This window comes from Nematostella vectensis, chromosome 9, assembly GCF_932526225.1.
Source record: "Nematostella vectensis chromosome 9, jaNemVect1.1, whole genome shotgun sequence".
NCBI classification, from domain to species: Eukaryota; Metazoa; Cnidaria; class Anthozoa; order Actiniaria; family Edwardsiidae; genus Nematostella; species Nematostella vectensis.
Window position 1 is genome coordinate 7,389,965 of NC_064042.1, and position 22,308 is coordinate 7,412,272.

Sequence of the window (22,308 nt, forward strand, 5' to 3'; positions counted from 1 at the left end):
TTAGGGAGGGAGGGGTGTCACTAGTCAGTGCTTACTTGCTTACTTAGGGAGGGAGGGGTGTTACTAGTCAGGGCTTACTTAGGGAGGGAGGGGTGTCACTAGTCAGGGCTTACTTAGGGAGGGGTGTCACTAGTCAGGGCTTACTTAGGGAGGGAGGGGTGTTACTAGCCAAGGATTACTTAGGGAGGGAGGGGTGTCACTAGTCAGGGCTTACTTAGGAAGGGAGGGGTGTCACTAGTCGGGGCATACTTAGGGAGGGAGGGGTGTCACTAGTCAGTGCTTACTTGCTTACTTAGGGAGGGAGGGGTGTTACTAGTCAGGGCTTACTTAGGGAGAGAGGGGTGTCACTAGTCAGGGCTTACTTAGGGAGGGGTGTCACTAGTCAGGGCTTACTTAGGGAGGGAGGGGTGTCAATAGTCAGGGCTTACTTAGGGAGGGAGGGGTGTTACTAGTCAGTGCTTACTTAGGGAGGGAGGGGTGTCACTAGTCAGGGCTTACTTAGGGAAGGCGGGGTGTGGCTAGTCAGGGCATACTTAGGGAGGGAGGGGTATCACTAGTCAGGGCTTACTTAGGAAGGGAGGGGTGTTGCTAGTCAAGGTTTTCCTAGGGGGGGGGGTTAAAATTTGAGGAACACATGCATCCATATGACGTGAGAGGCAGGGGGGAGGGGTTCATGGGGGATTTCCATGGGGGGTATTAGAGTGTTTACCTTTGGATCCTGTATCTCCCTTGTCACCTTTAGATCCGGGGGGGCCCTGCTTACCGGGGGGACCAGGGGGTCCAGGGGGTCCTAGCACATTAGAAAGAGTCATTAGTTCGCATCAACTTCTTCATGCCAACAGAACAAAACAACAACAGTTGAAATGATTATGGTTTTATCTATTGAAACCCGTAACCCTAACTTAAAAGAATATTTTGTTTACAACTAACAAGGATCTAATTTATCTCTTGACCAACTATTAGAAGGTATCCAGGAGATGGATGCCCGTTGGTAATTTGCAGATAGTTCGATTTATGAATCAATTTTTATAAAGTAGTTTTTGCCATACTAAAACTGCTCATTAATGTGCCGTATTTAGCTCCTGCTGTATTGGGATTTAATTACACCATTTGTGATGCTAAGATGCTGCTAATTATTCTAGGTGAACAAAGGTGAAGGTTTCCAATTATCGTCTCATACAAAAATTATCAAACCAGATCGTATTTCTGTTGGATCTTTTTTTATTTCCTAACAACGAAGCTCACAAGGAAATTGTTTTAAATGAGCGTACGTCGATGGCAGGGGGACAACCTCGCCGAGACTTCGTCCTCCCCCCCCTACTTTCCTGTGAGCAGGAGCCTCTAATCAATGAAGCAAATGGATATATTATCGAGTGGCCGTATCGCTGACTGAAGCTCGTAGCTTCCAGCCGTACGATTATTACCATTACATTATTACCATTAGCATTACACGTATCGGAAAATATTCACAATTTTATCGATTAAAAGTTTCAGCAACGCTGTTAACGTTTAATGATTTTTTTGGCGCGAAAATAGAGAATTTCAAATTTGTATAGCACGGCCAGTAGTTGCAAGCATCAATTAAAATTGCTTACTCTAAACATCATCCATTCTTTAAACGTAACACATGTAGATATAAGTTATAAGGTTATCGATCTATTTAGGTTATTGCATTAGCGGTGAGACGTTTTATAGTATTTCGGTCAAAGGTCTTCGTCTTTTGGACAATAATACGATAACATTTGCATAAACCGGAAGTAAAAAACGTCGTACAATGAAATTTATCGATCGAATGATAATTTTGGTATTTGCTTATCAATTATGATAAAAATTATAAAGCGTTTACAGAAATCTTCTATAAGTAGAACGTAAGAATTGGTAAAAGATCTTGCTAAAACTCTCTTTGGCTAGTGGCCGGGTAAATGTTTTGAGAACTTTTGAGGTACTTTCTACGAAATTCTGTTTAAAAAGAAGCTCAACACTTGCACGGATTTGATGTTGTACCTTGCACACAGGGACAGTACGATGAAAACTGTCTTCTCTTCCTCGCGGTAGGATCAGTGGAGATGTCCTGAAAGTATTATCCAACAAACACATTCAATACAAAAACATGTTAGTGTAATAATGAAGACTTTTGTGTTTACATCTGTATGCAAATGCTGATAAATGTTGTGAGTTAGGTAATATTAGTGCTCCTGATGGCAAGTAAAGCTAAGATCACTTAGAGACGCGAGACCCGGGTTTTATTCTGTTACTTTAAGGTGATTGCGTGGTAAATATTGTGTTGGAATGTGGCCTGTATGTGTGTGTTGGGGAGCGAATTCATGTGTGTGCCCGCCAAGTAGACAGTGTCAACACTCTCGCACACATCGTATCACCTTGCGTCTCGTCTCCGTGTTAGCATCACCTCTCCCACCCTCGTCCCTCGATGGATGGTCGCGAGCTGTAAGGAGTTCCTTCTCTAGCACGTCAACGCGCCGAGATAGGCGACGAATCGATCCTTCTAGTTCGTCCATCCTGGCGGACTGTGCAATTGCTTGTCTTCCTTGTAGTGCAATAAACACTGTCGTTAACACCACAAATAGAAGCACAACAGACACAGTGACACACAGCAAGATACGCTCGGAGTTTCGTCTCTCGGTTGTTGGCATGGTGGTGGTTTACTGCCCTGGGACTGGTTGTGCTTGCATGTCCTATTGGCCGCCTGTTCAAGGTGTTCTGCTGCTAGCTTGTTAACTAAGGAGAACTTAACGCCTGGCTGATCTTTGCGCGGTTTCTTGGAAAAAGAAGCCACAAGTGCGCATGCTTCAGACTTTGATTGACATCTAAGATTACTGTAAGTTGGACAGTCAGTGTTTCTCAATGATTTGTCAGTGTTGGTAGGACCGGAACAAGCTTTCAGTCACGAAGGTTCGTAGAAAAAGAGATTCAGTCGTATTGTTTTTACAGTAGAGGCACTCAGACCAATAAGCTGAAGGGTAATATCATACACTTCCCATGATAACCAGTTCTTGGAAGATGCATGACACCCACACTCTCGAACCCTCATAACTGAACTACTCCTACCAATACAGATGAGTCACTTGCCTTACGCTGTTTTCCCTTTCCCACTTTACACTTTTCCCCTCCCTTTCTTTCCCATATACCGTTCAATTCCTTTACATTTTCGTTTCATGACCGTCTTACCGTCTCGTGTTTTGCTTTTCTTTTAATGTCCATCCAACTTACTCCCCTCCCACTGTCTCTCGTGTTCTTTGTCTACCCGTTCATTCCAAGCCTTTCATAGTTCATCACCCTCTCTCTCTCTCGGCCGCCGGTACAAACACATTTTTTAGTAACAGCCCCCTCTCCCTCCAGTCTTTTAAGTCATCATAACGACCAGATGTCGAATAAGCCCGTGTACACTCAAGTAGTTTGTAAACAGCAAGATATAAGAAAAGAACCTGTCTTCTCTCTCTACGTCCAAACGTGTGGAGCACGCACACACCAATAACGCGATAATGCATGCGCACATGAGCAACACGACTGAAACCATGCTATCACGCTCGTTTTTTTAATTAGATTTTAGAAATTTTTTAGGAACAGTACAAAACAAATCCTAGAATAATGGGGTGGATTTTTACCATTCCCACGAGAAATATCGATGTGCGAAAAATTGATGAGATGATGAAACTAGTCGTGATTTCGGTGTGCCCACGATTCAAGGAGCGACGCAAAAACAGCCTTAAACTGAGCTTCGTTGTACTCGGTCAAACAAAATTTGAGCGCCTTCCTTAGATCCGTTTATTTCCTGCTGCAGTACTAAAACTGCATCGCTATTATTAATTTCACGCTGTGGTTCTATTTAGGAGACGCACACTACGCTATATTTTTTCTATACAACAGAAAAAGCGTTAAAGTAAACAACGCCCGCATTTTCAAACTCCATTTTCCTAGGCTTAGGCGAGTTATGCATGCATTTCCCCCCACGACCTCATCGGCTAATCAGGGCGCGCAAGACTAGGGTAATAATAATAATAAGGGTTAGTGATTACCGTTGCAAAGGGAAGACTCTGTCGTTCTCGCCGGTGCCATGGCCCCTAATGTAATTCTTCTTTTTAATAACTGCTCGTATCATGTTCTTCACATAGATGGCAATTACACATCTTTGAGGACTGGAACTCTTTCAGACCTTAAACTCTTAGATAACTTTTCTACCTTCTTTTGCACCTCTTTTGGAACAAAGTATTCACAATTTTCATGAAATCACTATAGGAGTTTTTTCGGAAATTAGGTTAGTGAATCACAATCGCTTCAAAAGGTTTCTCTAGAGAAAAGACTTTAAAGTCCTGTACAAAATGCGCCCACATTAAGCAGCATTGCTGGCACCGCTACGTTCGGTTGGCCACAATGGAAATAATTTCACAGCACGTTCCAACATCGTTTACAAACGGCGCCAGTATTGTTGGGCAAAGTCTCTCCAGCTTTTTTGTGGCCTGGTACTTTATGTAGCCATCAATATAGTGTCCTAGATGCTTACTAAGTACTTCATGTAGCTAACACTATAGCCTGCGAGCAGCTACCCTGGGTACCAGAGGCTGCGAAGCTCGGAGCCTCTGGTACCTAGGGTAGCGAGCAGCCGGCTCTTCTGTGCGTTTTCCCTAACCCTATTGATCCCTAACCCTATTGATAATAGCCAGCTCTCCAGTGGGTTAATTTGGAAATTCTTGTTTTGGGGGTGTCGGGATTCCCCCACTTTTGATTTTTTTACGCCACGGGGATCCTTAACAACGAAAACACACAGGAGAGCCAGTTTGCAGGCATTATTGATAGCTACATAAAGTACCTTATTATACTTAATTTTCGCCACGTCAAAATTTCGCGATTTTGAGATGGAGATATTTCGCGACACTTTATTTTCGCGATTTTCATTTTTTCGTAAAAACCAGATCACTTTGTTTTCGCGATTTTGGGATAATAAAATCAAGCAAAATCAAAATGTGCTGTAACCATCAAAACTGAAACAACTGTAACTGTAACAAAAAGATGCGTTGCCTAAATTTAGTTTCATAAAAATCTATAAATAAAAGCCAAACTCAACTCCTTACCATACTATAGGTATATTAGATGACTAAATAGACAACGTGTCTCCATAAAGCTTATTAAAAGGCCAATATTCCCCCAAAGGCTTCTTGTGTATTCACATAATTTTCGTGCATCCTAATTATCGCGACACTTAATTTTGGCATAGTTTTTCTTCAGCAATGCTGCCGCTGTTTGTTTTAAGGCATTTTTTTTCACTGTGCATATATTTTGGGGGATGGAGGACCGAGTTAAACTGTTGTATCAAGGGGCCTTGAAAACTGCCGATAGCATACAGGGAAACACCAGTTTTTGGAGCGAAACAAAAATTGCGAAAAATGAACAGTTTATTAGAATTACATATTTACACATTAGAAACTACTTATTTACATTGTATCAAAATTTTGTAACCTTCCAGGTTTTGTTTAAAACCTGCATAGCATTTTTTTTCCTAATAAAAGGTGAGAAGAATGTCTTTGTACAGAAATATTATGTTGTTTGTGTAACGTACTAAAAATCATATATATGGTCAGCAAGATATTTTTATTTCAAATAGAATATTTAATGGAAACCCCATTGTAACAAACCATTTGATCTGGGATAGGAAGGTAACACATTTTTTCCTGATTTTTTTTTATCAAGAATTTTCACAGTGTTTCAAAGGCCATGTCAAACGTGAGTTTTTTCTCTAGCGACCTGTCTCGCGAAAAAAACTGTTAAATGTCGCACGCGCATTTTTTTGCATGTGACATTTCCTTTCATTGTTGGGCCCTTCACCCTCCTAGCCCTCCATTGGCGACACACTGGTATAGCCACACCCCTTACTTGGTGTACGGTTAACCCTCACTCACCTTCCCCATTTCTTTCCACAACTCTTTGAGACACAATGTTAAAACAAGATTGGGGACAAACCTTGCCATCTTATTTACAATTATGCCTCCTGACCACGGTTTCACATGGGCTTTGAAAAAAGTTGTGAGAAGACATGAAGAAGGTGAATTATAATAGTGAGAATGATCTTCTGTTTGCAGTACTTAGTACTGTTAATTTCTAATGTTTCCAAAAAAAGGAAAATATTACTCCATCTAACCAGTTCTCATGCCCAGGTATGCCAGTGATCAGAGAGTCTTGTAGCAGTAACAGCACCTTCTCTGTCCTCCAATAAGGCATAACGGCTCCCTCACTCTACTCAGGATGTATCATAAACATACCAAAGTAGCTATATTCCGGTCTCATGAGGTAGATTTTACTAACCAGTACAGTTACGCACAACTTGTCCCCTTTCTGGAGGTGGAAAACCCCTCCATGATAGTTCGTGTTGAATTTCCGGTCTCCACCGATAATGCTTGAAGTACTTCCCAAGATTTTCTGGTTATTTTTTAAGGTGTAGTGACTAAGAAGTTTTGTACTTCCATCATAGTAATACATCTGACTGTAGACAAAGTAGAACCCAGATTTCTCAATTGTAATTTCCCCAGTATGTCTGTTATAACGCATACTTCCTCTACGATGTTTTTCATCCCAATATTTCACAACACCTAAACATAAAGACAGTGTTAATGAAAAGATATAAAAAGCAAACATCACTGACCAATCAAAACAAGGTAAAAGATCAGGGTTAATATAAAGTGAGTGTTCTGTGATTCTATGTAGGTGTGTCTGATGTTACCTTGGATTGATCTTAGAGTTAGTTCATAATCATAAAATAATAGACAACTTAAATTTGATTACATGCTACCACAAAGTCTAGCTTCCTATTGCAAGGTTAGAGGAACTTTAGCCTGATAATCACTGCGCTGCATTTGTGAAGGACCATTTAGAAATACAGGGTTTCATCACTCGGTCTCATTTCTTTGCTTTCTCGCCCCAGTCAGCCTTGGCCTTCATGCACACCACAGGGTTCCCAAGGTTTAAAAAGAAAAGATTTCCAAGTTACCCCGAATGAGAGCTGGCTAGCATGCAAGAGGAACTTGGCAAACAACATTTTTATGTATGTAGCGAGTAGACTCAATCTCAAAATTTATAATTTTTTAAGAATTCATAGTTCTCAAGTACTTTATGGGTTCAAATAGCATCCATGCTGTATGTGTGGTGGATTAAAATCAGTAGGGGGAGATAGCTATTGTTAAAAGATTGATATGCAGAGCATAAAGGAATGGAAACAATCCTCACCTAAATACTAATTGGAAGGTGTTTAATGCCCCATTCTATCTTAAATGTAGGTTTGATAAATTTTGTTACACAGTACTTGGTAACTCTTTTTAGAAAATAAAGGTTGACAAGTTTCGAAAAACATTTCTTACAGTAGGTTCATGTCAGGTGCATACACAGGGGGAGGCATGCACCCCCCCCCCCCCCCGCATTGGCGGCCAAAAGTGGGTCATTCATTATTAAGTAATCTTCAAATACTATGCTTTTTCCATATGATACCTATGACTGCGCATCCCCCAGTGAAGTGAACACCTTTTGTATATTTTATTTGCCCCCTCTTGTCTTATACCTAAGAGAGACCACTTATTGTTAAAGGTAACTGTAATGTGGTGGACAGAGTGTCTGGTAAAAAATGTGAACATCATAGCCACCATCTGCATAGGTAAATTACATACAAACTTACAACATGACTTCTTCTTGTGTTTTTTAATGTCTAGAGGTTTATTACGTTCTTTTTTTTTTTCTTGACAAAAACACATCAGAAGTGATGTTGTAAGTTTGTATGTAATTTATTGAAATTCACAACAAAACACATGGCAAATAGTGGGCTTAGGAATTACACTCATCTGCTCATACAAACACTGTTATTTCTCATCGGTTTACAGATACATTGCCTGGGCTACCTGTGCCATCTCATGTATACCTGAGTGTTGTTTTCTTTTACCGTCCCCAACAAGATGCACACTTTCAGCAATCTAGAGTCAAAGAAAAGGTACAACTTAATCTTCCTGCCTCCTCTTTCAATATATCCAGAAATTTTCCTTAATCAAGAAATCCCATGGTTGTATTGTGCAAAATAGACTAGGTGTATCATTAACAAAATATATATCTGCTGATTACTTACCATTGTAAAATTTGCTGGAAAAACATAAGAGAAAAAAAATTAATTAGTTTTATTAATAAATATCAAAAGCTTGAAGGGAAGTCATTTTTTATATAGGCCATAATATCCAGATAAAAAAATACCTGCTTTCCCCTCTAGTCCTTGGGGTCCTTGGGGCCCCTGTGGTCCCTCAGGGCCTCTTATTCCTTGGGGTCCCTGGATCCCCTCAGGTCCTTGGTCGCCCTTTGCCCCTGTGGGGCCTTGTGGTCCTGGAGGTCCTTGTGGACCTGGTTCACCTACAATAAGGGACCATTTTGATATTGAGTGTATAATGTATATATAATATCGATATTAAGGTATTATGACCAGATTTCAGTTTAAATGAGGTGTACCTTTTTTACCTCTCTTCCCTCGCCGACTCTTGCATGTGATACATTCTTTCCTACTGTCTCGTTTATATCTTCCATCTAGAACCCTATCAGATACTGCCTTCCTGGACTGTTGGGGAAATAGTACAGCAAAGAGTTAAGCATACCAAATATGGAAACATGGTACAGAGGGCAACAGTAATACCAGATATGGAGCAATTGGAACATATATCTGGTTAGCAATAGGAACCCTGAGCTCATTGAAACAGAAACGGTGAGAATTGATGTCAACATACCAAGTATAAAGTAACTGGAATAAAGAAAGTGTTAACAAACCAAATATTTATATGGGAGAAATGATACAAATAAGATATGTCATCGCTAACCATTTTTAGCAGTCGAAGAAAGATTTCCCATCAAGCTAATTGAAGACATCACATCCATTACACTAAACATTAGATGATTGTAAAATAAGGCTGATTTTATTCTTTTTTCTATTTAAATGTGTTGATGTATGGATGTATTTTAGCAATTATTTTTCAAAGCGTGAGTTAAATTTGACCATGAAACCGATCTCTGTTGACCTTAACTCTACAAATCCTTCAGAATCCTACTAAGAATTCGGCGCGCTTTCCTAGTCGAATGTTTGATAATGTGACGCACAAACTCCACATGGATTATGCGAATAGTTTTTAATGCTTCGTACGTGTTCCATATCCATTGTTCTACTGGATAAACAACGGCTGGCAACCTCCAATGAAAATTATCCGCAATCAGAGATGAGATCGCAAATGTGCAAGCGATTACATCGTTGATAAACTAAACATTACAGCATTATCAATTACTGGGCTACCACAACTGAAGTGCAGTCCAAAATATTCTCTTCTGATGTGATGGAATGTTTATATACTTTCTTCTACTCTACCGTGTCTAGTATAATTGATTGGCAGAATAATGATTTACCTCAGTGAATAATTGTTCCTTGTGAGTCAGTTGTTTCGCGCTGAGCTCTACTTCGTTGTATTCAGGAGTCTGTCGAGTTTCGAGTCGTTTTTCCACCGAGTTAAGTCGCCGTTCGATCTTCAAAGTATAGGCTTCTAAAGCCCAGTGCTCTCTAGCGAGTAGCGAAACGAACACAGTCAAACTAACGCAGTACACGACCAGAAATAACACCGAAAACGCCACAAAATAACGTGAGCACTGTGAGCTTTGCTTGTCCACCATCTTTAGTTCCGGAATCATTGCATTTGCATGAGTGAATGGTTCCTTAAAACGGCGCTACGTACATGGCCCTCACTTACTCGACGCCTCTCCTGTTCTTTTGTTGTTGCGGTTAACTTGAGATGGCGCACTTCCCATCCGACTTAGTTCCGGGAAACTGTTATCTGATTGATTGACAGGTGTCAATCACGAGTCAGACAAAAGACGAAAGGATTTTGAAGTGATTTCAATAAAGATTGGCATGATTTGAAAGACTTTGTGCATGAATGAAAATGGTTATTTTTGCGAGTTGGATGTAATAAGTCAAAGTTTGTTGAACGCAAAAGGAAAGTTAGTGATGTTTATAAATTCGTGCGTTGAGTCAGTGTACACAAGAGTTCGCGCCCATCTCACCCCGCCCTTGTACTGTGTGTTGTATCATAAGGAAGCGGAAGGTAGCCGAGCCAGAGATCCGCTAAAAATAGGCCTTGTGGATGCCGTAGATAAAGGCATGAATAAGTCTCTAATATCAGAATCTTCCGTGACTATATCACGGAATCATTTACAACACGGAATTATTAGAGTAGGTTGGGTGAATATTCAGTTTTGTGTGTCGGGCGGCATCGTGAGCTATATTGATATTTTTAATTTCTGTTTGATATTGGAACATTCTGTATAGGCTAGTTGTTGGTAATTGCGTTGTTGTAATTACGCTATACGTTACTGAGATAAGACGGACAACGAGTTCATTGTGTTGAGTAGGCAAAGCCATAAATACCTCAACGCATCACTCGCGAACTTCTCTCGCATTGCCATGAAGCAAGTACACTTTTTTTTTTATAAAAACCTTTTTTTTTATAAGAACGTCCAGCCTGATATTTCACCAAAATTTAAGAACATGCTAAAAACATGTCGAGGCTCAGATAGCAGAAAAAAATATTTTTTTTAGTCCTAATGCGTTCTGAAATGCAGTAGTAGGGAAATGGCGCAGCTGGCACAAGTTTTTCATCTCCCCAAATTTCATTCCAAAAATGGCGCAAAAGTCTCCGCACACCTCCGCCAAGCCTCGCGACCTGCGCATGTGCGAGTTTGCCCAAGACTCCTTGCACACACGAACAAGCCCACCTGTCAATCACTTTGTCACGAACACGACCACACCCACCTGTCAATCACTTTGTCACGTGATAGCCAAGCCCACCTGTCAATCACTTTGTCACGTGATAGCCAAGCCCACCTGTCAATCACTTTGTCACGTGACGGACACGCCCACCTGTCAATCACTTTGTCACGTAACGGACACGCCCACCTGTCAATCACTTTGTCAAAAAAACCTGTCAATCATTTTGTCATGTGATGGCCACGCCCACTTGTCAATCACTTTGTCACGTGACGGACACGCCCACCTGTCAATCACTTTGTCAAAAAACCTGTCAATCATTTTGTCATGTGATAGCCACGCCCACCTGTCAATCATTTTGTCATGTGATGGCCACGCCCACTTGTCAATCATTTTGTCACGTGATAGCCACGCCCATTTGATCGTCGAAAATGGCGTGATGAGTTCGGTCGGCTAGGTGGAGGGGTGTGGGTCGGGGTTTACACTTCCGAGCTAATTTGACCAGAGAGATATGTCCCTCCCAGAGGTCCTCATACCAGCCCCAGGTTACCATGGAGATGAAAATGACTCCTGTGGTGGGTTGATGGAACTCCTGCGGAGGAGGTTGTGAAGGATGGGGGTGAGTCCTCTTTACACCACTGAGAAGCGTCTCAATGTTCTACCAACACAGACTGGTGAAGACGTGTCGGAGTTGTCCCACCAGACCCCCAATGGGATTCTGGAATCTTGGTTTAAAGACATAACTGGTTTGATAGAAATGGAAAACCAAACGGTGAGACAGTTGAAGGATCTGAAGGTGAAAGATCTGAAAGCCCTCGCCAAGGAGCGGGGTATCCCAAGATATTACTGGATGCGGAGAGACGAGCTCGTCGGGGCGCTGACCAACACGTCACCACCACCACCACCCCGACGGGTCCCTTTGCCCAAACTTCTCAAAGGGCTACCACGGCCACCCCGCATTATCCCATCCAACGCGTCGGAGAGTATTCTCGACGGTCCGATACCTGAGATTGATGTCCCCATTCTCAAACCCTCCAAACCCACACGGAGTTCCCACGTCCAATCACTCAAGCATTTTGCAAACAGGGAAGTCAACTCGATCAAGAGCGAGTTAGATGAGTTTGCGGATTGGATACTATCTTATGTCCCTGAGCCCGTCAAAAAGACCGCCAAAGAGGCTGTAGATAAACGGGTCAAACGTCTGAAGGAGAGGATTAAGCGTTTACACGGGGAAGCGGAAGATCGCTTCACACCCAAGGAGCAAAAGACGGCGTTGAAGGGATATCTTAAGACTTATGGGATAGCCGGACAGGAGGGTTACGGTCCCAAGGAGTTTATCACCAAGATCAGACCAAAGGTTATCAAACTCGTCAATGACCGAAAGAAGCCCATCAAGGTCAAGTTTGTCTTTACCTGCAGGTATATAAAAGAAAATCTGGCTACAGGTCAGATTGAGGAGGAGCTGGGATATCATCATACAGAAAAGCCTGAGATCGTGACGGAGTCGACTGATTTCTCTGATTTGTTTAATGCAATGACGAATCCTTTGATCGGATTAGTCGAAAAGTTCCAGAAGCAAGGCTCTGGGTGGCAGTTTGATCGGGTGGAGTACTTTGATATTAACATTGATCCCTTTGATCCTCTCTCCGGGAGCTCGTATGTTGAACTACCAAAGGAGTTAGCGGTAAAGAAGGCGATTATCAATGTGAGGAATGAGAATGATCACAAGTGTTTCAAGTGGGCGGTAACCTCCGCCGTGTACCCCAAGAGGGATAACCCTCAAAGACTCAGTAGAAAGATGATGGAGAACTCTGAGAGATTCGACTGGTCGGGGATAGAGTTCCCCGTCTCGTTGAGACAGATCGACAAGTTTGAGAGACAGAACCCACATACAGTCAATGTGTTTACGTATGAGGAGAAGAAAATATGTCCATTGAGGATCAGTGGGAAGGATCCATTCAATGCAATCAATCTACTTCTCATCTCAAACGGCGAGACGAGTCATTACTGCTGGATAAAGGACGTGATGTCGTTAGTGTCTAGTCAAATTGATAAGTATCACCATACCCGATTCCTATGTTTTAGGTGTCTAAACTCGTTTCGGTGTAAAAAGGCGTTGGAGAAACATTACGAGTACTGCTCAAAGAACGAGTCGGTCAGGATAGAGATGCCGATGGATAAAGACGGTAAGCCCCTTTACACTAGATTCGTGAACTTTAACAGAAAGATGCGGGTCCCCTTTGTTGTCTACGCAGACTTTGAGAGCTTCACAGAGAATATAGACACTTGCTCTCCAGATGAGAGCAGGAGTTTCACTAAACAATATCAGAAACACAAACCGTCAGGCTTCTGCTATCTCATCAAATGCAGCATTGATGACGGTGTGTTTTCACCCAAGCTGGTTCAGAGGACGGTCCAAGGGTCTGCCGAGGATGTCGCGCAGCTGTTTGTGGAGTCTCTCGAGTCAGACATCAAGGAGATTTACAATAAGTTCAAGTTCCCCAAGGAGGTGGAGATGACGCGGGAGGATGAGATGAACTATGACAATGCCACTCACTGCCACATCTGTGGGGGTGAGTTAGGAGAGGACAAGGTTTTGGACCATTGCCACCTCACCGGAAAGTACAGAGGTGCTGCTCACAACGCATGCAACCTTCGATTTAGAGCTCCAAAGTTCTTTCCTGTTCTATTTCACAACCTGTCTGGATACGATTCACACTTGTTTGTCAAGAATCTTGGTACGTCGGAGGGTAAAATAAACTGCATACCTAATAACGAGGAGAAGTATATCTCTTTCACAAAACAGGTTGTGGTCGACAGGTTTACGAACAAAGAGGGCAAACAGGTTGACGTTAAGCGTGATATCAGGTTTATCGACAGTTTCAAGTTCATGTCCGCTAGCCTCGACAGTCTAGTGAAGAATTTACCGAGAGAGTCTTTCAAGAACCTCATGATTCACTACAAGGGGGAACAGTTACAGCTGTTGTTGAGGAAGGGCGTCTTCCCATACGACTGGTTCTGTAACTTTGATCAACTAGACGCTATCCAACTTCCGCCTAAAGAAGCGTTTTACTCGACTCTCAACGATACGGACATATCGGAGGAAGATTACCAACACGCGCAAAAAGTGTGGGAAACCTTCAAGATGAGCACCATGAGGGATTACCACGATCTCTATCTTGAGTCGGACGTGCTCCTGTTGGCAGACGTTTTCGAGAACTTTAGAGATGTCTGTCTCGAGAACTATGGCCTGGACCCAGCCTGGTACTACACAGCACCCGGACTGGCTTGGGATGCAGCCCTAAAGATCACAAGGGTAGAGTTGGAGTTGCTGACCGATTGCGATATGTTACTCATGTTTGAGGAGGGTATTCGCGGAGGTGTCTCCATGATATCCACCAGACATAGTAAGGCAAACAACCCCTACATGAGAGAGTACGATCCCAACCTACCGACAAAGTACATTACCTACCTGGATGCAAACAACTTGTACGGCTGGGCGATGAGTAAACCTCTGCCCACTCACGGGTTCAGATGGATGACGGACCAAGAGCTGAAGGAGTGGGGACGTCACCCATGCGTCGTGGAGGTTGACATGGCGTATCCACGTCACCTTCATGATTCACATGATGACTACCCGTTAGCTCCAGAGAGCATCAAGATTAACAAGGTAGGCAAGTTGATCCCAAACCTCAACGACAAAACAAAGTACGTCGTCCATCATGAGACTCTGAAACTTTATGAAAGTCTTGGGTTAAAAGTCACGAAGGTTCATAGGGGTATCACCTTTGAGGAGTCTGGATGGTTGAAGACCTACATTGACCTAAACACGAGCCTCAGAGCAAAAGCGACAAACGATTTCGAGAAAGATTTTTTCAAGTTAATGAACAACTCTGTTTTCGGGAAAACCATGGAGAACATTAGAAACAGGGTGGACATCCGGCTGATCACAAACGAGAAACAGGCTAGGAAACTAATATCAAAGCCTAATTACAAGCATCGTACCATCTTTTGTGAAAACCTTGCGGCTATCCACATGAGGAAGACGAGACTGGTTTTCAACAAGCCCGTCTACTTGGGTATGTGTATCCTGGATCTGAGTAAGAATCTCATGTATGATTTTCACTACGGTTACGTTAAACCAAAGTATGGTGACAAGGCAAAGTTGCTGTTTACAGACACGGATAGTCTGATGTACGAGATAGAGACGGAGGATTTTTACAAGGACATTAGCGGTGATGTGAGATCCATGTTTGACACAAGCAACTATCCAAGGAATCACCCGTCTGGCATCGAGTCAGGGTTGAACAAGAAGATCATTGGCATGTTCAAGGATGAGACTGGAGGTCTACAAATCACAGAGTTCGTCGGGCTGAGAGCTAAACTCTACTCGTACAGGATGGACGGTGGTGGAGAAGCGAAGAAATGCAAGGGTGTCAAGAGGGCAGTCGTCAAGAAGAGCATCGGTTTCGATGACTACAAGGATTGCTTGTTTGGTAAGGAGCCTCAGATGAGGATGATGAATGTCATCAGGAGTCATGGACACAATGTCTACACCGAGACGGTGAACAAGAGGGCGCTATCTCACGAGGACGACAAGAGAATCATCTGTGACGATGGTATTCACACCCACGCTCACGGTTATCTCGGGAGTGTCTGAGACAACCAACAGAGTGTGCTGACGAGAAAGTACGAGTCTACTTAAATCCTACGAAGCATACTTTTAAAACACTTTAGTGTTATCTTGGAGGAGAGTGCACTAAAATCAAAGAAGTATCGGGGAGAAATAAGTAGGATCTCGAGCATAACCAAGATAGATATTGAGTACACCTGAGCAAGCTCTTGAGCACACCTGAGCAAACTCTTGAGCACAACTGAACACAACTGAGCAAGCTCTTGAGTACAACTAAGCAAGCTCTTGAACACACCTGAGCAAGCTCTTGAGCACAACTGAGTAGGCTCTTTGGCATAACTAGGGAGGTTCTTGAGAGTAACGTCAGGCAAGTCGATGTTTTGTGACGTAGGACGTGTTACAAAACTGGGTGGGTCAACGTCAATTCACGATGCACATCTTGCAACGACCCTTTCGTTCGCCGTGCCCGCATATTTGAGACCCTCCACATGGTTTACAGAATTGTCTCTGTCTGTTGTGCTCACATATCCGAGATCCCCCACACAGCCTGCAAATAGACTTGTGCTTGCCGTGCTCACATATCCCTCCCCCTTTACAGTCTTTGCAAACGTATCTTGTCCGTCCATGCTCACAGACACTACCGCCGCCGCACTCTCTGCATCGCGTCTTTCTTTTATTATGATGACATATCAGGTTACCCCGGCAGTCTCGTTTCACGGGGAGTGTCATCAGATCACCCACGGTAAGGTACTCTGACCGATCTGCTGTTTGTTCCCTCATTTCTCTAAACCAATCATGTCTTTAGACCAAGATTCCAGAACCCCATCGATGGAGTGTTGATCTGCCAATACGAGACTCTCCGCCAACCGGCTCTTCTCCTCCTCATCCAAACACCAATCCCAAAACCTATCTGGATTTCAGGTGATTGGCATGAGCTCCTCCTCCAAAACCTTGAAGAACTTTCGCTTGTGGTGGTGTCTGAAAAGCTCCTCATGCACCTCACCCCAACCGTAAGCTGGGTACAAACCTTTGAGTCTCCTGGGGAGGTGACACGCCATGAATCTCATAGTCCGCCCAAAACTCTTTGCTCCCCAACCCAGCAGCATCTTGACAACCCCCGTGTGACAGCCGGTGGCTACTCCGCGCAGGGCTCTCTCATACGATTCAACCCCCGCCTCCCTGCATCTCTTGACAGTCTCAACGTCTCCCAGGGTGACCGCCAGCGTCGTGGCATCGTCAATGTCGTCGTAAAGGTTCTCACCTAGCTCCTCACACACATCAGCCACGAGATCATTACCCACCATCACTGCAGCTGCTGAGGCATCACCAAAGTCTCTCAGACCACACTCCTGGAGAAGATGTAGAACGTCAACGTGACCACCACGCGCTGCAGCCACCAAGGCTCTCCTAAGGTCTCTCGCACCAAACTCTACACACAGTTCAACAACCTCTTCATGCCCCTCCCGCGCCGCAGCCTCCATGGTCTCTTCAAAGTCTGTAGCACCCCACTCTTCACACATCTCAACAATCTCAACGTGACCTCCCACCACCGCTTGGACCATAGCCCAGTCGAGGTCTACCGCATCATACTCTGCATACTTTTCGACAACTTCTACAAGACCCACCCGTGCCGCGTATGCCATCACACCGTCGACGTCTACCCCGAACCGCTCCATCCTGCTGAACCTGCCGCGTCTCTAGAACACTTTCTTCAAATCCTTTTGACACTTTGTGTTAGGTGCCCTCTCAGAGATGACACCCAAGCAGCTGAAACCTCTCTCACCATACCTGACCGTTGTTACTGTGACGAGAACAGTGTCGCCCTCCTTAATCCTCTCACCCTCCCTCACGTAGCAGTTGGAGCACGCCTCAAAGACGTACCCGTCGAGAGAGGTAGACGGGATCACAACCTTTTGTATATCTGAAACCTCCAAGAGGACACCGCCGGCCCAGACCATCCGCACCTCCCCAACAAGCTCACCCCCAACCCGCGGCCTCAACGTCTCCACCTCAAAACTCACTCTAAAGATGGTGTCACGAACATTGACAACCTCCGTCAAGCGTCCCACCGAGAGGACCCACCCGAGCTCCCTCGTGCACTCCCCCACCACCGTACTGACGATCTCATCCCTGACGTGGTTCATTATTTCACTGTCCAAGTATTTGGGGTCAAGGAACAGACGTCTCTTGATCACCACCTTCCTCAGAGCGTCTCCCATCTTTGTTGTAGCCGCAACACCTTTAGGCCTCCTCAGCGATGTGGTGTGAAAAAGCTCATTATTTTCACACTGTGTGGAGAGGAGCAGTCTCCACCCTTCACAATCATGGTTGAGGGTCCTCCGCAGGATTTTAAGATCTCCTGTGACGGTGTTAGCATGAATTGCTTAGCAACTGTGAGGAGACTGCTAGCAAGTACTGTCATCCGAGATGGTAGGAGCATAACACTAAAGTGTTTTAAAAGTATGCTTCGTAGGATTTAAGTAGACTCGTACTTTCTCGTCAGCACACTCTGTTGGTTGTCTCAGACACTCCCGAGATAACCGTGAGCGTGGGTGTGAATACCATCGTCACAGATGATTCTCTTGTCGTCCTCGTGAGATAGCGCCCTCTTGTTCACCGTCTCGGTGTAGACATTGTGTCCATGACTCCTGATGACATTCATCATCCTCATCTGAGGCTCCTTACCAAACAAGCAATCCTTGTAGTCATCGAAACCGATGCTCTTCTTGACGACTGCCCTCTTGACACCCTTGCATTTCTTCGCTTCTCCACCACCGTCCATCCTGTACGAGTAGAGTTTAGCTCTCAGCCCGACGAACTCTGTGATTTGTAGACCTCCAGTCTCATCCTTGAACATGCCAATGATCTTCTTGTTCAACCCTGACTCGATGCCAGACGGGTGATTCCTTGGATAGTTGCTTGTGTCAAACATGGATCTCACATCACCGCTAATGTCCTTGTAAAAATCCTCCGTCTCTATCTCGTACATCAGACTATCCGTGTCTGTAAACAGCAACTTTGCCTTGTCACCATACTTTGGTTTAACGTAACCGTAGTGAAAATCATACATGAGATTCTTACTCAGATCCAGGATACACATACCCAAGTAGACGGGCTTGTTGAAAACCAGTCTCGTCTTCCTCATGTGGATAGCCGCAAGGTTTTCACAAAAGATGGTACGATGCTTGTAATTAGGCTTTGATATTAGTTTCCTAGCCTGTTTCTCGTTTGTGATCAGCCGGATGTCCACCCTGTTTCTAATGTTCTCCATGGTTTTCCCGAAAACAGAGTTGTTCATTAACTTGAAAAAATCTTTCTCGAAATCGTTTGTCGCTTTTGCTCTGAGGCTCGTGTTTAGGTCAATGTAGGTCTTCAACCATCCAGACTCCTCAAAGGTGATACCCCTATGAACCTTCGTGACTTTTAACCCAAGACTTTCATAAAGTTTCAGAGTCTCATGATGGACGACGTACTTTGTTTTGTCGTTGAGGTTTGGGATCAACTTGCCTACCTTGTTAATCTTGATGCTCTCTGGAGCTAACGGGTAGTCATCATGTGAATCATGAAGGTGACGTGGATACGCCATGTCAACCTCCACGACGCATGGGTGACGTCCCCACTCCTTCAGCTCTTGGTCCGTCATCCATCTGAACCCGTGAGTGGGCAGAGGTTTACTCATCGCCCAGCCGTACAAGTTGTTTGCATCCAGGTAGGTAATGTACTTTGTCGGTAGGTTGGGATCGTACTCTCTCATGTAGGGGTTGTTTGCCTTACTATGTCTGGTGGATATCATGGAGACACCTCCGCGAATACCCTCCTCAAACATGAGTAACATATCGCAATCGGTCAGCAACTCCAACTCTACCCTTGTGATCTTTAGGGCTGCATCCCAAGCCAGTCCGGGTGCTGTGTAGTACCAGGCTGGGTCCAGGCCATAGTTCTCGAGACAGACATCTCTAAAGTTCTCGAAAACGTCTGCCAACAGGAGCACGTCCGACTCAAGATAGAGATCGTGGTAATCCCTCATGGTGCTCATCTTGAAGGTTTCCCACACTTTTTGCGCGTGTTGGTAATCTTCCTCCGATATGTCCGTATCGTTGAGAGTCGAGTAAAACGCTTCTTTAGGCGGAAGTTGGATAGCGTCTAGTTGATCAAAGTTACAGAACCAGTCGTATGGGAAGACGCCCTTCCTCAACAACAGCTGTAACTGTTCCCCCTTGTAGTGAATCATGAGGTTCTTGAAAGACTCTCTCGGTAAATTCTTCACTAGACTGTCGAGGCTAGCGGACATGAACTTGAAACTGTCGATAAACCTGATATCACGCTTAACGTCAACCTGTTTGCCCTCTTTGTTCGTAAACCTGTCGACCACAACCTGTTTTGTGAAAGAGATATACTTCTCCTCGTTATTAGGTATGCAGTTTATTTTACCCTCCGACGTACCAAGATTCTTGACAAACAAGTGTGAATCGTATCCAGACAGGTTGTGAAATAGAACAGGAAAGAACTTTGGAGCTCTAAATCGAAGGTTGCATGCGTTGTGAGCAGCACCTCTGTACTTTCCGGTGAGGTGGCAATGGTCCAAAACCTTGTCCTCTCCTAACTCACCCCCACAGATGTGGCAGTGAGTGGCATTGTCATAGTTCATCTCATCCTCCCGCGTCATCTCCACCTCCTTGGGGAACTTGAACTTATTGTAAATCTCCTTGATGTCTGACTCGAGAGACTCCACAAACAGCTGCGCGACATCCTCGGCAGACCCTTGGACCGTCCTCTGAACCAGCTTGGGTGAAAACACACCGTCATCAATGCTGCATTTGATGAGATAGCAGAAGCCTGACGGTTTGTGTTTCTGATATTGTTTAGTGAAACTCCTGCTCTCATCTGGGGAGCAAGTGTCTATATTCTCTGTGAAGCTCTCAAAGTCTGCGTAGACAACAAAGGGGACCCGCATCTTTCTGTTAAAGTTCACGAATCTAGTGTAAAGGGGCTTACCGTCTTTATCCATCGGCATCTCTATCCTGACCGACTCGTTCTTTGAGCAGTACTCGTAATGTTTCTCCAACGCCTTTTTACACCGAAACGAGTTTAGACACCTAAAACATAGGAATCGGGTATGGTGATACTTATCAATTTGACTAGACACTAACGACATCACGTCCTTTATCCAGCAGTAATGACTCGTCTCGCCGTTTGAGATGAGAAGTAGATTGATTGCATTGAATGGATCCTTCCCACTGATCCTCAATGGACATATTTTCTTCTCCTCATACGTAAACACATTGACTGTATGTGGGTTCTGTCTCTCAAACTTGTCGATCTGTCTCAACGAGACGGGGAACTCTATCCCCGACCAGTCGAATCTCTCAGAGTTCTCCATCATCTTTCTACTGAGTCTTTGAGGGTTATCCCTCTTGGGGTACACGGCGGAGGTTACCGCCCACTTGAAACACTTGTGATCATTCTCATTCCTCACATTGATAATCGCCTTCTTTACCGCTAACTCCTTTGGTAGTTCAACATACGAGCTCCCGGAGAGAGGATCAAAGGGATCAATGTTAATATCAAAGTACTCCACCCGATCAAACTGCCACCCAGAGCCTTGCTTCTGGAACTTTTCGACTAATCCGATCAAAGGATTCGTCATTGCATTAAACAAATCAGAGAAATCAGTCGACTCCGTCACGATCTCAGGCTTTTCTGTATGATGATATCCCAGCTCCTCCTCAATCTGACCTGTAGCCAGATTTTCTTTTATATACCTGCAGGTAAAGACAAACTTGACCTTGATGGGCTTCTTTCGGTCATTGACGAGTTTGATAACCTTTGGTCTGATCTTGGTGATAAACTCCTTGGGACCGTAACCCTCCTGTCCGGCTATCCCATAAGTCTTAAGATATCCCTTCAACGCCGTCTTTTGCTCCTTGGGTGTGAAGCGATCTTCCGCTTCCCCGTGTAAACGCTTAATCCTCTCCTTCAGACGTTTGACCCGTTTATCTACAGCCTCTTTGGCGGTCTTTTTGACGGGCTCAGGGACATAAGATAGTATCCAATCCGCAAACTCATCTAACTCGCTCTTGATCGAGTTGACTTCCCTGTTTGCAAAATGCTTGAGTGATTGGACGTGGGAACTCCGTGTGGGTTTGGAGGGTTTGAGAATGGGGACATCAATCTCAGGTATCGGACCGTCGAGAATACTCTCCGACGCGTTGGATGGGATAATGCGGGGTGGCCGTGGTAGCCCTTTGAGAAGTTTGGGCAAAGGGACCCGTCGGGGTGGTGGTGGTGGTGACGTGTTGGTCAGCGCCCCGACGAGCTCGTCTCTCCGCATCCAGTAATATCTTGGGATACCCCGCTCCTTGGCGAGGGCTTTCAGATCTTTCACCTTCAGATCCTTCAACTGTCTCACCGTTTGGTTTTCCATTTCTATCAAACCAGTTATGTCTTTAAACCAAGATTCCAGAATCCCATTGGGGGTCTGGTGGGACAACTCCGACACGTCTTCACCAGTCTGTGTTGGTAGAACATTGAGACGCTTCTCAGTGGTGTAAAGAGGACTCACCCCCATCCTTCACAACCTCCTCCGCAGGAGTTCCATCAACCCACCACAGGAGTCATTTTCATCTCCATGGTAACCTGGGGCTGGTATGAGGACCTCTGGGAGGGACATATCTCTCTGGTCAAATTAGCTCGGAAGTGTAAACCCCGACCCACACCCCTCCACCTAGCCGACCGAACTCATCACGCCATTTTCGACGATCAAATGGGCGTGGCTATCACGTGACAAAATGATTGACAAGTGGGCGTGGCCATCACATGACAAAATGATTGACAGGTGGGCGTGGCTATCACATGACAAAATGATTGACAGGTTTTTTGACAAAGTGATTGACAG

General features: G+C 44.5%; 5 protein-coding genes across 6 annotated transcripts; 1 reads left to right on the top strand and 4 right to left on the bottom strand.

Moving 5' to 3' along the window:
* Positions 1–671: 671 nt before the first annotated feature.
* LOC125556805 (collagen alpha-1(XXVI) chain-like) lies at positions 672–2,869 on the bottom strand. The gene is made up of 3 exons (XM_048732423.1): positions 2,379–2,869; positions 2,005–2,071; positions 672–790 (listed from the first exon to the last, which is right to left on the bottom strand). The coding sequence occupies exons 1-3, from the start codon at positions 2,649–2,651 to the stop codon at positions 672–674; spliced, it is 459 nt and encodes a 152-aa protein (XP_048588380.1). The 5' UTR covers positions 2,652–2,869.
* Positions 2,870–5,390: 2,521 nt separating this feature from the next.
* Positions 5,391–9,875, bottom strand: LOC5518150 (ectodysplasin-A). 2 transcript variants are annotated; one of them, XM_032362640.2, is made up of 6 exons: positions 9,427–9,875; positions 8,497–8,593; positions 8,239–8,391; positions 8,117–8,130; positions 7,916–7,967; positions 5,391–6,599 (listed from the first exon to the last, which is right to left on the bottom strand). In XM_032362640.2, exons 1-6 carry the CDS (start codon positions 9,703–9,705, stop codon positions 6,247–6,249), a joined length of 948 nt encoding a protein of 315 aa, XP_032218531.1. In that variant the 5' UTR covers positions 9,706–9,875; the 3' UTR covers positions 5,391–6,246. The 2 variants fall into 2 exon arrangements, with proteins under 2 accessions (XP_032218531.1, XP_032218530.1); XM_032362639.2 differs by having other exon boundaries at positions 8,488–8,593; positions 9,427–9,866.
* A 1,518-nt stretch (positions 9,876–11,393) lies between these two features.
* On the top strand, positions 11,394–15,440 carry LOC116601928. Its single transcript, XM_048732424.1, has one exon. It carries the CDS (start codon positions 11,394–11,396, stop codon positions 15,438–15,440), a length of 4,047 nt encoding a protein of 1,348 aa, XP_048588381.1.
* Positions 15,441–16,330: 890 nt separating this feature from the next.
* On the bottom strand, positions 16,331–17,089 carry LOC116601843. The gene has a single exon (XM_032362632.2). The coding sequence runs from the start codon at positions 17,087–17,089 to the stop codon at positions 16,331–16,333; it is 759 nt and encodes a 252-aa protein (XP_032218523.2).
* An 845-nt stretch (positions 17,090–17,934) lies between these two features.
* On the bottom strand, positions 17,935–21,981 carry LOC116601844. Its single transcript, XM_048732425.1, has one exon. The coding sequence runs from the start codon at positions 21,979–21,981 to the stop codon at positions 17,935–17,937; it is 4,047 nt and encodes a 1,348-aa protein (XP_048588382.1).
* Between the last annotated feature and the right edge of the window lie 327 nt (positions 21,982–22,308).

What these genes read in the sequence shown, in the direction of transcription:
- LOC125556805 (XM_048732423.1), bottom strand. Translation starts at nt 2,651, where the DNA reads ATGCCAACAACCGAGAGACGAAACTCCGAGCGTATCTTGCTGTGTGTC. An exon ending in ACACGGAGACGAGACGCAAG is followed by an intron (nt 2,072 to 2,378) that starts GTGATACGATGT and finishes TAATACTTTCAG; the next exon opens with GACATCTCCACTGATCCTAC. An exon ending in GTACTGTCCCTGTGTGCAAG is followed by an intron (nt 791 to 2,004) that starts GTACAACATCAA and finishes CTAATGTGCTAG; the next exon opens with GACCCCCTGGACCCCCTGGT.
- LOC116601843 (XM_032362632.2), bottom strand. Translation starts at nt 17,089, where the DNA reads ATGGAGCGGTTCGGGGTAGACGTCGACGGTGTGATGGCATACGCGGCA.
- LOC116601844 (XM_048732425.1), bottom strand. Translation starts at nt 21,981, where the DNA reads ATGGGGGTGAGTCCTCTTTACACCACTGAGAAGCGTCTCAATGTTCTA.
- LOC5518150 (XM_032362639.2), bottom strand. Translation starts at nt 9,705, where the DNA reads ATGATTCCGGAACTAAAGATGGTGGACAAGCAAAGCTCACAGTGCTCA. An exon ending in AGGAACAATTATTCACTGAG is followed by an intron (nt 8,594 to 9,426) that starts GTAAATCATTAT and finishes TTTCCCCAACAG; the next exon opens with TCCAGGAAGGCAGTATCTGA. An exon ending in AGGGAAGAGAGGTAAAAAAG is followed by an intron (nt 8,392 to 8,487) that starts GTACACCTCATT and finishes CCCTTATTGTAG; the next exon opens with GTGAACCAGGTCCACAAGGA.
- LOC116601928 (XM_048732424.1), top strand. Translation starts at nt 11,394, where the DNA reads ATGGGGGTGAGTCCTCTTTACACCACTGAGAAGCGTCTCAATGTTCTA.